This window comes from Hippocampus comes, unplaced genomic scaffold, assembly GCF_001891065.2.
Source record: "Hippocampus comes isolate QL1 unplaced genomic scaffold, H_comes_QL1_v1.1 scaffold18, whole genome shotgun sequence".
Lineage (NCBI taxonomy): Eukaryota > Metazoa > Chordata > Actinopteri > Syngnathiformes > Syngnathidae > Hippocampus > Hippocampus comes.
In genome coordinates, this window is record NW_017805014.1 from 502,996 (window position 1) to 516,824 (window position 13,829).

At 43.4% G+C, this 13,829-nt stretch overlaps 1 protein-coding gene across 1 annotated transcript in view; it reads right to left on the reverse strand.

Annotated features, from left to right (window-relative positions):
* Positions 1-12,938, reverse strand: part of sema4f (sema domain, immunoglobulin domain (Ig), transmembrane domain (TM) and short cytoplasmic domain, (semaphorin) 4F) — a 23,220-nt gene extending 10,282 nt beyond the window's left edge. The window contains exon 1 of the mRNA XM_019863289.1: positions 12,247-12,938. Coding sequence (XP_019718848.1) covers positions 12,247-12,397 — 151 coding nt within the window. The 5' untranslated portion in view covers positions 12,398-12,938. The remainder of the gene's footprint in view (positions 1-12,246) is intronic.
* Between the last annotated feature and the right edge of the window lie 891 nt (positions 12,939-13,829).

Here is a 13,829-nt window from a genome sequence, read left to right on the forward strand (position 1 = left end):
GGGGGGGGGGGGCAAGAATCGGAAACGCTCCTTGATGACCTTCTTTTCTCAACATGAGCGCGCGTGCCGTCTTTTATGAACTCCTCCCTGCTGTTTAAATGGTCATGAATACGACATAAAGTCATCAGTGATGAGACCGCTTGCCAGGAGGATGAAGTGGGGAACCTTCCATCTGCCCACTCTCATTTACTCACCAGTGACACACACGCACTTGTGTGAGTGTGTGTGTGTGTGTGTGTGTGTGTGTGTGTGTGTGTGTGTGTGTGTGTGTGTGGGGGGGGCGGGGGGGGTGCCTCTGTGAGGAGTCAGCCTACGCAACTCAAAGTTGGTCGCTGAGTGGGGTCGATACTCATTCATGTGGCGATGCGGCGAGCCTTGATCAGGTTGGTTGGAATCAACAGAGCCAGCTGGTGATATAACGCAAGCAAATGATTGTTTAGTAGTGTCTGTGTTCGTCGTTCAGACTGTAAATACACCACAAACTATCAGCCCAACACAGTTTGACACTGTATCGTCTTGGAACTTAAACATTGGGAGATCAAAGAGTTAGTGAGGAATTAACACTAAATGCCACCTAAGTGCGTGTGTCCATGTCGAATGCGCTCCTTAACTTCCACTTAACAACCCGGGCTAAACTTAACTCAACTCCACAACAAGCAGGAGTTCGGCAGATAGGCAACAGTCAAATTGTAATTGAAACAGCCACGTGCCTTTGCTTTCGATAAGTCCTTTTAGCTTCATGCTCACAAAGAATGCTAAATGCCATTGAAGCACTCAAAAATAGCATCCGTGTCAATGTTTTATGAATTCTCAATCAATGTATATTTAAATGAAATCCATAGAGCAACACATGAGTTGCAGATAATATATACATTCTTTATCCCCTGCGAAGAACAGCTAACAAATTACTGATATTTTCCTCATCAAAAAGCACACTCGAAATATGTTTGTTGGTTTTTGGTCCAGCATATTTTTAGCAGCATTAGCATGGGCTCTCCTTTCACAGGATTCTGAGTAATTGCAACACGTGTGCGTCTAGCCCCCTCGTCGTCCAAAAGACCAATGCTAAACCAAACCGCAAAAAAAACCAAAAAAAACTGCAGGGCCTTCATAAAGTATTGAAAGGATGAGTCTTATTTTGCTTTTGTTTTATGCCCGCAGAGACACGCCCTCCTGAGAGCGCCTGTTCCATTATGTAATCAGATCTGTCATTCATGTGTGAAAGCTGGCGAGCAGGAAGACTCAAAATAATCCGCATGCACGGCTGTTTACTTTCTCCCTCACAAACGGGATGTGCTGATATTGACTGCCACATGCATATGTCGCGGCGGTTTCTTTGTGCCACCTTGCAGTGTTGTGACTTTCCCCTCGGCCACTTCTCTCCGTGTTCCTCAGCGCCAAGCAGGGCCGGCAGGGGTGGTCACTCTCTTCTAATAAGCCCCCATATCGTTGAGATGAACCGCCACCCATGAGAAATCTCCCCCTCCCCGAACCGCTCAGACCAACTGTCTGCTTGATTAAACCCAAAGCGGGAGGGATGGACCTCCCTTTTCATCTTCTCTTGGGCTGAGGAGACATGACAGCTCGTCACCACTTGGGGTGACATGATTTACGGCAACCTGAGGGAGGCTGAAGCCTGCCTTGCTCATGCCTTGCCAGTTCGAAGCCATTATCTTCATTTCAAGTCCACTAGCTTCATGCTAATGCTATTTAGCATCTATGTTGCAGTTCTTTAACGCATGACGTAATGGACTAATCACAAAGGGTGCTTTAACATATGTTGACAGGCAATATAACCGAAATTACAATCAGATTCTTCGTCTGCCTCATGGACCAACTATGATTAGTGCCGCACTGAGGAGTTGAAAGAGGAACTGAGACAACTCAATCAGTTCCTACACTAAGCCTGTTTGGGTGAGCAACATTATCCAGCACGGCGAGTCAGAATGAGAACTGGACATGTAAACTCATGATACAATATATTACGTTTTAATGAGTATTTCATATTTACCATCGCTATACTGTATCTAAACCTTAAAGAAAATATGACTTGTATGCAGTTACGTTTTATACATGATATGTTGTTGGGGGGGTTTTCCACGCGATATAAAATCTAACAGAATATTTCACATTTTCTGGGGTATATACCTTGTTTAAGCAATTTCTTCCAGAAGAATTTAACCTGACATTAAAAACCAAAACAAACCAAAAAAAAAACAAAAACAAAAAATAAAGAAGAAAATATAGACCACTGTGAGTGAACTTTGGGAAGTCCAACAGTCACATAGTTCCCCCAAACTACTGTTAACGCCGTACCTTGTGAAGTTTACTGTAAAAAAAAAAAAAAAAAAAAAAAAAGATTTCCACTTAGTGTATTTAAAAGAACCCCAATACGCTAGCTTTGTGGTAACATTAATTAGCATGAATGTTTCTGTTCTTTAACCCTTCAAGCAATGGACTGAACACAAATGTATAAATATGGAAACAGACAATACGCGAGTACTCAGTCATATATTCTTTGTTCTCAATGCAGAGCGACCAATATTAGTGACGTACTAATGAGCTGAGAGGAACGGAAAATTGTGTAATTAAAAGTGTGATAAAGCGCATTACACAGCAACACGTTGTTTTGTAATCAAATAACAGGCCTCTCTTCTGCTGTTTGAACAAAGCAGACTCATTTAATCTGACCTACCCCCTGCTGTCAACATCAGATCTAAACTAAAACAACCTGCTCCTCCACCCAAACAAGGACACGTGCGTGTGCAAACGCTTGCGTAGTACAATCTCGCTCACAACAAAAACAACTACAGATGAAGCCATAATTGCACAAAGTGTAATTTCAGTGTTGCAGCGTGGTTCAAGTCTTGGTCATTCATCACAACACAACATCTGCATACACAAACACACACATAAAAAAAGGCGTGGCGCATGAAGGAAATAATGCTCAGGTAGTACAGGCTGTGTTTGCTCGGCAGCCTTGCGTGCCGTTTGCTTATTTAATGTTTGATTAACACAACGGGCGCTCCTTCACAATGGCTGATCTGATGACTGGTGATCAGACATGCAAAAGGGACTAAGGTGCGCACACACACACACACACACACACACACACACACACACACACACACACACACACACACACACACACACACACACAGTACAGGTGAGCAAGAGCACAAAAGGCGGGATACTAACAAAAGCTTCAGGACAGTGCGTGCCGTTTTCACACACGAAGGTCATCTCCTGCATCTGTGTGTCTCACGCAGAGCAAAGCTACACCGCATGCATGCGACGCCCATACACGAATACAAGAACCCGAATGATACGCCCTCTGGCACCTCACCTGACATTGTCATCACCGCCACAATTGCTCACGTATTGTGTTTCCATGTTTGCACAAAATACTCATGGGAAAGTCGATCCATGGAGGTGAGACATCAAACCAATATGCAGCAAAATGCATTCAGAGCTCAAATGTCAGTGGTGACTGACAAATCGTCTTTTGACACCCAGCTGCATGTGACAGAAGAAAGGTAAGCAGCTCACTGGTAAATCTGTTGCTCATTAGACAGCAAAGAGTGGCGAGGAGTGTTGAAAGCCATTGACACTGTTAATCATTTGTCAAACAAGGTCAGAGTATCAGGTTCGAACAGCGCTGCCGATTGTGTCTGCATGTGTTTGACTATGTACAGTGACATCATAAAAGGGACGAGCGCGCACACACACACACACACACACACACACACACACACACACACACACACTGTCAGGAAACGAGCCTTACTTTAACGGACATCACACGTCATCCTAAAAGCCTATTACTAGACGCTATGCCGAGAAATTAACTTAAGTCTACACACACACACACACACACACACACACACACACACACACACACACACGCACAGCATGAGCTAACCCATATGTTTAGAGGGATAAGTCCACATCAACCCCAAGTGGAACGCATTAACTACTGTACCTCACTGAATGCTAAAGCCAGGCTTTTAAAATAACATACGCAAACAGTCCCATTAAATTGTTTTTATATATTTATGTATACATATAAAACGCACGGAATTACTCCGTTGTGTCGTGTTCCACGGGGCTCCATTGTGAGGCCTCTACTGTTCTCACTGTATCTGCTTCTTTTGGGTTACATCTTAAGTAAACATGGTACTGTATTTCCTTCCACTGCTATGCGGGTGACGCTGGCGGTCACAACAGAACCCCCACCCCAATTATTTTCCCTTTTCTCCATGACATGCATGCACTCACAGCCGACTACGAGGCACCCTGAAGCGGCCATGTAAGTAGACTATCGGAAGGGATGATGTATTTTCGGACAGGGGGTGGGGGGCAAAGCTTGATTTTGAATTGAATTGTGACTTCAAGAGTGAGGAAATAAAATCAAATTACCTGAATCCATGCTTGTAATGCATGTCACCTAATTCTGCATTACATCCATTGTGAGTCATCAGGACAAGAAGCATTTTAATCTCATCTGGACTGCTGGGATCACATTTGGGTCAATGTCTTGGCGGAAAATGACGAGGGGTATTGGGGGGGTTGTAAAATAAGAAGCACTTAAACTGATGAGGTTACTCGAGATGCTCCTTGACGTCAGAGTCCCAGCGGGTGGAATATTACTCCAAAGTCAAACACACTTCCGTACTACCCAACCATTAACAGTGTTTCTTTCAAATCATTTTGGGCACAAGCTGCATATCTTGTTTTGCAACACATTCACAGCAGTGAGGTCATGCTTTTAGGATAAGCAAAAGCTTCAAACGATATTTATTATATCAACTTATCGCTGAGTGAGCTAAAATGGACAAGATCGTTTTTTTTCCCCCCAGACTTGATGAAAGGTCATTTTCATGTGTTTGTTTACACACATCATCAACATTCTGTAGCGCTGCGTTGTTTCCTCTCCAGTCCGTCATTTAGCTAGCCATTGCAAGTGATACAGGCTAACGGTGGAACGGATTTTGAAAACAGTTTAAGCGGTTTGATTTGACTGTTTCAGTTTGGTTCGGATGTGACCCGTCAGTTCACGGACACGCTCAACTCTATCTGAGTTGTTATTGAGGCGCAGCAGTGTACAGCAGAGCTAAAAATAGCCAAGAAACGCTTATGCTAGCCGGCACACACTTGGCGGTCGGCTGACAACGAATCTGTGATATTTTTGCACTAGTCAGTTGCTTGTTTATGCGCTAAACGGTTCGGCGAACATTCGCTACACCCGCCGAGAACTTAAAGAGACTGGCGACCCGTTTGTGTACCCCGTCCATATCTTTCCAATGTAAAATAGCGATTGAATTGAGAGATTACACCTCGACGGAAATTGCTCTACTTTTGGACAAAAACGTCAGTATGTGTGCACCAAAAAAAGACAACTTGAGCTTTTCTTTAGGAGAGTATTGATTAGATCAGTTGAAAATAATAACCTTTGTTGAGCCAGGGGTACCAAACAAAAATATAAAAATGTTCAATGTCCTTGAGAATTGTAAGATAATTGCACTTAAAAAGGATGTACCGGTACTTCAATTATGTTTCCTCGATTATTATCACTATTTCGGTGGCAGTTAATTAAAACAAAAACGATACTGTCGTAAATCAGCCGGAAAAATGCGTTATCACGACAGGCCTCTATACATATCTGCCAAACATTGCGATGTCAAAGATATACAGTACGTACACCACGCCCTAAACAGTGGTTAAGTTCCCACCCCCAGTGCTGATCTGAGAAAAGCAGTTTAGGTCATCTCTCCCTTGGTGCCTTTAATTTCCACCTGACACTCCCAATTAAAAGCAACCACAGTAAAGAAAGCAAATCATGGGGGCGGGGGGCCATGAGGGATTCGGAAGGGGAGGCACAGAGGGTGGATTTTAATGAAAGGTGTGCCCACACATGCACACACATAACGACCACTCCTGCAAACACAAGCAGGCATTAACAGAGAGCACACTTTTTTTTTTTTTTACACTAGGCTGTATAGTAGCGCTTAGACACAATAGGAAGTTGCTGTGTGAGTCTGCGTGTGCAACAGGGAATACTTGGAAGTTTTCCTTTGTGTCAGCCTGTGCCAGTTTCCTGCCATTAATGTTTCGCTTACCACTACCAGCGCAGTATCAACTATCAAAACCCCACTCAGCCAACACACAAATGCACAATATTGCAACTTCACACTCAAGGATCCATTGCTCAGCACTGCGGAGCGCCTGCGCTTGGGGTGTGCGTGACGGTGCGTTTGGCTGAGCTGCAAATGAGTTTGAGTGCATCTTTGTTTTCCCTCCAAACCGGTTCAGCCAAAGGCGCTCGTGTGAACAGGTTCGACCTGACTGGAGAGAGAAAGTGTATGCAGGTGCCCCTTGTAGTAGCCTCTACAAAGGGAGTGAAAGAGGCCCAGACATTGTCTCAAATTGTTTTTGCAAAATATAAAATTGTATCCACGCAGAATGAGACAGATTCAAACCGCAGAGTCATCATTGTTGAACATTTATGGCAGATTTTTCATGTCACTGCTTTATTAATTGTAACCATATCGGACAATCTTTGTTATTCTTGGCGTCATATAGAGAGGCTGGAGAAAGACAATAAACGCAATGAACATGGCTGATAATGCCAAAAGGCATCATAACTATACTTCAAATCAATAATGTCCCTTGGGTGCCTTGATATGATTAAAAGAGCTGCAAAAAGATGCGACACTTTCATACAGGTTGATTAAAAACAAAAACAAAACAAAAAAAAAAGTCCTCTACTGCTTAAGTGTCGCCACCTGTGTCTAAATGCCCCAAACTGCTCTCTATGAATAGCAATTGCTTTCAACTTCTATCTGATGGCAGAGCTCCGGAGAGAGCCTGGGAACACAAGGAAGGAATTCCAATGAGTGGATGATGAATGATTTGGGGGCAATCTTCTAAAACCCGCTGTGGTTTGTGGAAAAAAAAAAAATCAAGACACTAGATAAACATCAACAAGCGACACAAGATCTACTGGATTTTGATGAGTGGGAGAGAAGAGAGCGAGAAGACTGGACGGCTGTGGGAGTTCGTGGATTAGGATGGCGGGAAAAAAAAAATCCCATGGCAGCAACGCCATTTTAGCACTCCTTTGACCTTTTGAGCTCTTGTGTTTGAACGACGGATAGAATCAGGCAAGACAAAGGATGATGAAGACCAAAGGATGCCGAGCCACGAAGTGCCCCAATCGTTAAAAGGGCCAGTGTAGACGACGCGACCTTTTCACGTCTGACTCAAGGTGACCTTCAGTCAGAGCGGCTCCCAGGGACGTGTACGCAGGCAGCGCGTCATTCTCAGAGGGGGCGGGGTTAATGTCTGTGGGGTATAGGGGTTCTATTGTGGTTGAAACACTTGAGAAGTGTTTGCTTTCTGTAGGTGGTACATTGTGAGCCACATATCATTCATTCCATCAAAAGCCAACAAATAAAACGTGAATAAAAACGGATTATTTTGTCATTCATTTTATAATCCAACACAAAAAAAAACAACATAAAATGGATCTACTTTTTTCAGTATTATATACCGGTACCTCTTTGAGCGCAATTGCCGTCAACAGGAACGACAACAACGAGGAGCGCCATTGACGTCAGATGCCGTCAACTATGTTTTTCTTAACAATAGAAAGGTGTCTTGGCCAACTGTGGTTTGATTATTATATTGTGAAAGGCGTATTTTTTAATGGCCAGCAGATGGCAGCAATGAGTCTCTCTGGGATGAAATCGGCGTGTTTCAAAACGTGGATGCTTGTGGACATGGCGACGCTCTGGAAATTTGACTGTTCCAGGCAGGTTGTGATCGATCGTGTTCGCCGCGTTAAACCTACTACAAAGAGTGTCACAAAAGAGAAAAGATGACGGAGATTATTTAAATTTAGAAGTAGAAACGATGATGGAATGTACACACAGATACACACACGACTAAATACTACTACTAGTAATACGACTGAATTGTGTGGAAAATGTTTGTAAAGTATGACAAATATTCTGTGAGCTCAGAAAGATCACTCTTAATTCTCTAGAGCGGCTAGAAGTCAATATCTTATATTTTTACTTAAATGTCTGGCACTGAAATAGTTAAAGAGGGAGTTTAAAATTTTCCAATAATTACTTTTTGTCATATTTTGCTAAACTATTAGCAACTGTAGTACATGAGTAAAATGACCTGTGGACTTTTTAAAAATCTTATTTAGGTTTTAAGAAACCTCAGCGCCAGAGAAAGATCAACCAACATGTGACAGCAGAGGTGACTCAATAGGTGTCAATCATTTGGTATGCGCTCGCGGGCACACTTAGTGGGCACCACCCTGCAGCCTTACGATTTCCCTTGCGTTTAAGCAACTTTGACGAAACCGCGGCCGAATATCAACTTTGGCAAAATAAAAATGATAATAAAATGATAGTAAGACAAATAGGTGGAAGCAGAGCAAAGAGACCTCGGGCAGCTGAGCAGATTCATCGCCATGGAATTAGCAACACTTCCACTCAAAAGCTAAGTTTATTACCGCTTTATGACTTTGAATTGATTGTAAATTGCAAAAAATACAACTTTAAACACTCTGCTCTGAAGAAAGTATATTCTACTAAGTCATGCTACCAACGTCGCTAACGCTGCCTAGTTTACAATGCTAATGCTAGCTCAGTTTTGCTAGCATGCAAAATCAGATACCAACATAGTCCCATTTTTTGATTTTCAATTGCCATTTCAAAATGGAGACAGTGTGATTGAGCCTATTCCTTCGCCAAATTGACATAGGCCAGACAGCGAAGCAGGGCATTTCAGAAGGAACTAAAACAGACGCTAAAAGCCCTCACAATAAAACCACACTGGCTTCTTTCAGCATCACGATGATGGGGAAATAATGGGCGGAGGATAAGAGAAGAATGAGATGCGGGGATGAAAAACACTTCTCTTGTCATGACATATAAAGCTTCCTTTTTATTCCCATCCGTGTGACACGAGCCACTGAAAGGCCATGTGTGTTTCGACCAGCGTTCTCCACTCAGAATCTCGACTGTGTGAAAGCACGTCATGAGGAGGACTTAGCTGAGCATAAGTGGACAAAACACTGGAGAACAGCATCAAATCCTCCTTGTTGCTGCTCGGAATCTCTCTCAGTGTCTGTTTTTATCTTGGCGCTGAAATGCACATTTCTTTCACTGGGACTTAATTCCACTTTTTTCCCCCCATAAGGAATCACCATCCACGCCCACACATACATAGTTCGCCTCTAGCCAAGTGAAAACGTTGGCACTGAAGTACACGGAAACAATACATGTTGCATCTCTGGAGCTACTAGAGCGACTCCTGTTTGAATAGAACGTCTGCTTGGATGCGCTTGACTATAAACATGGTCAGAAAATATTGCAGTAGATGGGACACCGGATGGCACAAAGCACAACATAATGCCCGCTAATCGTATGTGTCGGGAGCTCAACTGTAAATGGATCCGTGCAGCCGCCGCCCCGCTGGGAGCCTTCCGACCCCCCATTGTGGGGCTGACACCCTAACGAGTTTCACGTGAGGGGCATTAAAAGTGTGGCTCAAGCTGTGGAAACCACTGGAAAAACAGAGACCACTAAAACCCCGCTAAACACAAAGTGTAGGTTCCAGACCCACCTGCGAGGAGGTGAAAATCCACAGCTGAAGCTTATGAAAACCACTTTCTGAAAGTATTCCTCACTCACTGTTAAAAATATCAAAGACTAGCATGTAGCATGGCTTTGAGGAAACCCAAACAAAATAACTTCAAATGAGAGACAAGCTTGTTTCAAGCTGTCTATTTGTCACTTAAACTGTAAAACTGACAAAGAAAAGAAAATAAAACATCACAGATGTAAAATGTTGGTTCATGAATGTCAGGTAGCTTCATGCCAACATACAATGCTACACGGCATTGACAACTAACATCTACATCCAGGAGATGCTGCGGCCTAAAAATTTACCACGCCAGAGTGCACAAGTCTAAGTTAAAATAAATTTTACATAAATTAATATAAGGAAAATAAAAATGGACAAAAAAAAACAACATGTAAAATAGAAAATAAAATAAACATCCCATTCATACACTAGCTGAACACGCCAACTAGCTAACAGGTTAGCAAGTTATCAGTCAGCTAACTCTAAACTCTAATTGGCTGACTTCTTTGTCACTAAACCGGTCAGGAACCAGCTTTTAAAGCCACACATATACAAAATCACAAATACCACAGTGTACAATGTGGGGAAAAAAATTGATATACCTCATATACATATTTTGTATGATGGAGAAAGCTTTAAAATACATATAAACGACAAACCAAATATATGCTTGCTACTTCACAGATAAGAGAGTGCTGAATTGTTAAATCCCTTTAAAAGGATTACTTTAAAATATGCAACAAGATGGATTTCATCAAAAAGCAGCAGTTGGATAGCTTCACTGTATACAAGACAAATACACACCACCTGGCCACTCTCTTACATAACCGGGACTCAGCGACATCACGTGCACGCACGCCGTTGTTGTTTCTCGCTGTGTTTACAGTGACGTGATAATACAAGTAAAAGCAACGTTGAAGACTGCTCAGCGGACACACACGGTGACGCAACATCTTTTCCTCATCACCGCCTCGGGGTCTAAATACCGTCACATGGTCTTCCTCTTTGCCTTCAAACTTGTGATGGCATATTGTGTCCCTGCTGACCTCGCCGCTCACGACACAAAGAGGGAGCTTGTTGCAGACCAGGGTTTGCCTCGCCACCAGGCTTGCCTATTGGGCTCTCAGAGGCCGATTTGGGATGCTTTGACACAATAAAGGTAACAATTGCATGTGGGAATCACTTGACAAGCCGTTGATGCTTTTTGACATTTCAAACAAGCCTCCGACCTCTCACGCCGGTGTTTCTGGCCAATCTGTGCGTTGGTTTTGGTGTGAAAGCGCAGCTCCTTCATCACCATTTATCATGCCGCAATAAAAAGGAGGAGGCAGACTCCTGGCAATGTGCAGGGGCACAGAAATGCTGATTTCACTTCAGCTTGTGTGGTGGGATTTTTTTCCGGATTTCCGACTATACACACTTGCAAGTGACATTATTATCCAGATGCAATACAAAGTTGCTATTTATAATGATTATCCGTCATTTTATTTCTATGTTCATATAATTTCCACGACCCAGCCGCTGGGGGGCGGTGCCCTCCCCTGGGGGTGCACTGTTCCCCAGTGCCGGTCCCAAGCCCGGAGAAATGGGGAGGGTTGCGTCAGGAATGGCATCCGGCGTAAAACTTTTGCCAAGACGACCATGCGAGTTGGTAGGACGGTTTACAGGGGCGGATGGAAATTACTGACTCGCTGTGGCGACCCCTGAATAGGGACGTGCCGAAAGGAGAAGAAGAAGAAGTTCATATAATTTCCACGTGCTTCCAGTTTGCAATATTCTGCAACTACACTGAATTATACTGCAGTTTCTAAAAAGTGCTGATGCCGATTCTGTTCTTATGCACCCCAAAAATGTTCCGATACTAACACATCAATACCACCTTACAAACCTTACAAGCCATCAGAGGGGACGCTGTGCATTGCGCCCCCTAATGTCTTTGGGGAGAGATTTGTCTCGAAAATTATTCACGCAAGTATAACCACGATTGACACATGTTTTTTAGGTCCACAAACACATTCTTGATTTGCATCTTTTGTTTTCCATGTTGCATGTGCATTTGGTTTATATATGATAAATCATAACAAATGCACACACAACATAAAAAAATGCATGTAAATTGCAAATACATTTGAGGAACTGAAAAATATGTGTACATTGTGGATGTGTGTGAAAAACGTGAAAATCCAATGAGACACCACATAAGTGCAATGCCTTAAATTAAAAAAAATACAAATAAAAAATTATGATAATGACAAATTGGTACTTTTAATGCTAGTTTTGAGTGAAACGTACACCCTGTTCAAGAAAAGTTTGTGTTTTCGAACTCTATTTGAGTCAAAACACATTTTCATCACAATCAGCCCAGAGTAAATAAATGCAAGGAAAAGATCTGAAACAATTCAGTTGTCCACCCACCACCGCCGCCACCATCATCACAAAAATCGTTCAGCTGTGAAAAACTTGGCAAAGGGAGAATATTGATCGCAGGTGTGCCTCACACATTGTGGTCATTGAGTGGACTCGATGACAAGATCCATGCCAAGTAACAATAGTTTTGCATCCAAAAAAGCATCAACTTACATTGCAATCCGCTCACAGTCGCTGCCCAGGAGCCTGCGGAAAGCAGACAGCACACCGGGAAAAGGACGAACATGACGCTGGCAGGAGTCATCCGAACTCGGCTTCGGTCCCGTCCAAGTGTCCGCTGAAGGTCGACTCGCTTTGGGATCATTCCACGTGTAGTGCCGTCTTTGTTTTCAGCTGCGGGGCATCCTCACGTCAATTCTCGACCAAATTAGGAATAGCACAGGATGATGAACTCGCGCTCGATTCCTGTTAGAACATTTCGCAAAGAGCTGCTGCCACATCGCTCGCCTGCGAGCGCTCCGCACAAGCAGGAGTAAGGGGTGGGGGGGGGGGAGTGCGCGGTGCACTCGTTGCAAAGGTGACGATTTGTATCACCGGGTTCAAACAAGCTGCCGAGCGTCACTACTTGTCTTCACAAACTGCAACAAAAGTAATCCAAAAGTGGCGTCATCTTCTGCTGGGGGTTTAATATCCCGGACGAGACAGCGAAGAGTCGCGCGTACGGCCACCCGGACCCGCGGACGCCAGTCCCTTCGGCTGAAGCACGCACATCAATACGCGCGTTGTTTAGAATAAAAATGTTGTGGGGTGGGGGAATTGAATAGGAAACAAGACGAAATGGGAGGAGGAGGCGTTTGTCGGAAAGGTTTACGCGCAGGCTGGCGACAGTGTTCAGCGCAGTAAGACGAAATGCAAATGCAAGACTCCGCCCCCGGAAGCGGCAGCGCACAACAGGTAAAAATGACGGAAGAACCGTACGGTTATTTTGCAAAAGTGTTTCGTAAAGTTTTTGCATGAAGCACCACCACCGGAAAAAAACACAACACTCACAGGTGCACATTTTATTCTCTCTGCTCTGTGGGAACCGACAACTATAACTGCGGCTTGCTCGGGGATCGCCATTGCCTTTTCTTCCTGTTCTTAATTAAGTGACATGTCTTCCAATAGATCTCCTTGTTGCCCGCCACTGTTTCGCTGCTGCTGATGTCCGAAAACGTGGCGTACAATAAAAAGGGACCAATTTCATTGGGTACAGAAGCAGTCATGCACCCCGTGTCTGGGACAAAAAAAAAAACTGGGGTCATGTTGTCGCTTGGATTAAAGGATTTGTGAGCCCAAGATGGTGAGTGAGGAGGAGAGGGGTCAAAGGTGAGGAAATGACAAGAAAGAAAGTCAAAGGGGTGAACGGTGCCGCCTAAAATCAAGTAGTCTTGCAAAAAGCGCCTCTCATCTCAGGCTGAATTTGACAGATGAAATGTCGCAATTCATCTCTTCAGACAAATTTTTGTTGTGTATTTCCAGGAAGTAAAAAAAAAAAAAAAAACTAGAAAAAAAAGTGCATGTCACTTTACAAAGTACTTTGCTACCTACAGATAATGACAAATTCCTCAAAGTAATATTGTGTTGAATCGTGAGTGATCTGTTCCAGAAGTCTGACTGAAACTGAATCCGACGAAATCCAACACAGTAATTCTTTCAAATAAGAAATAATGTCAATTCAAATAATACTTTACAGACACCCCAAAATATTGACAAATTTATATTTGACAGAAAATAACGTGGGCTTTGCCTGGAAA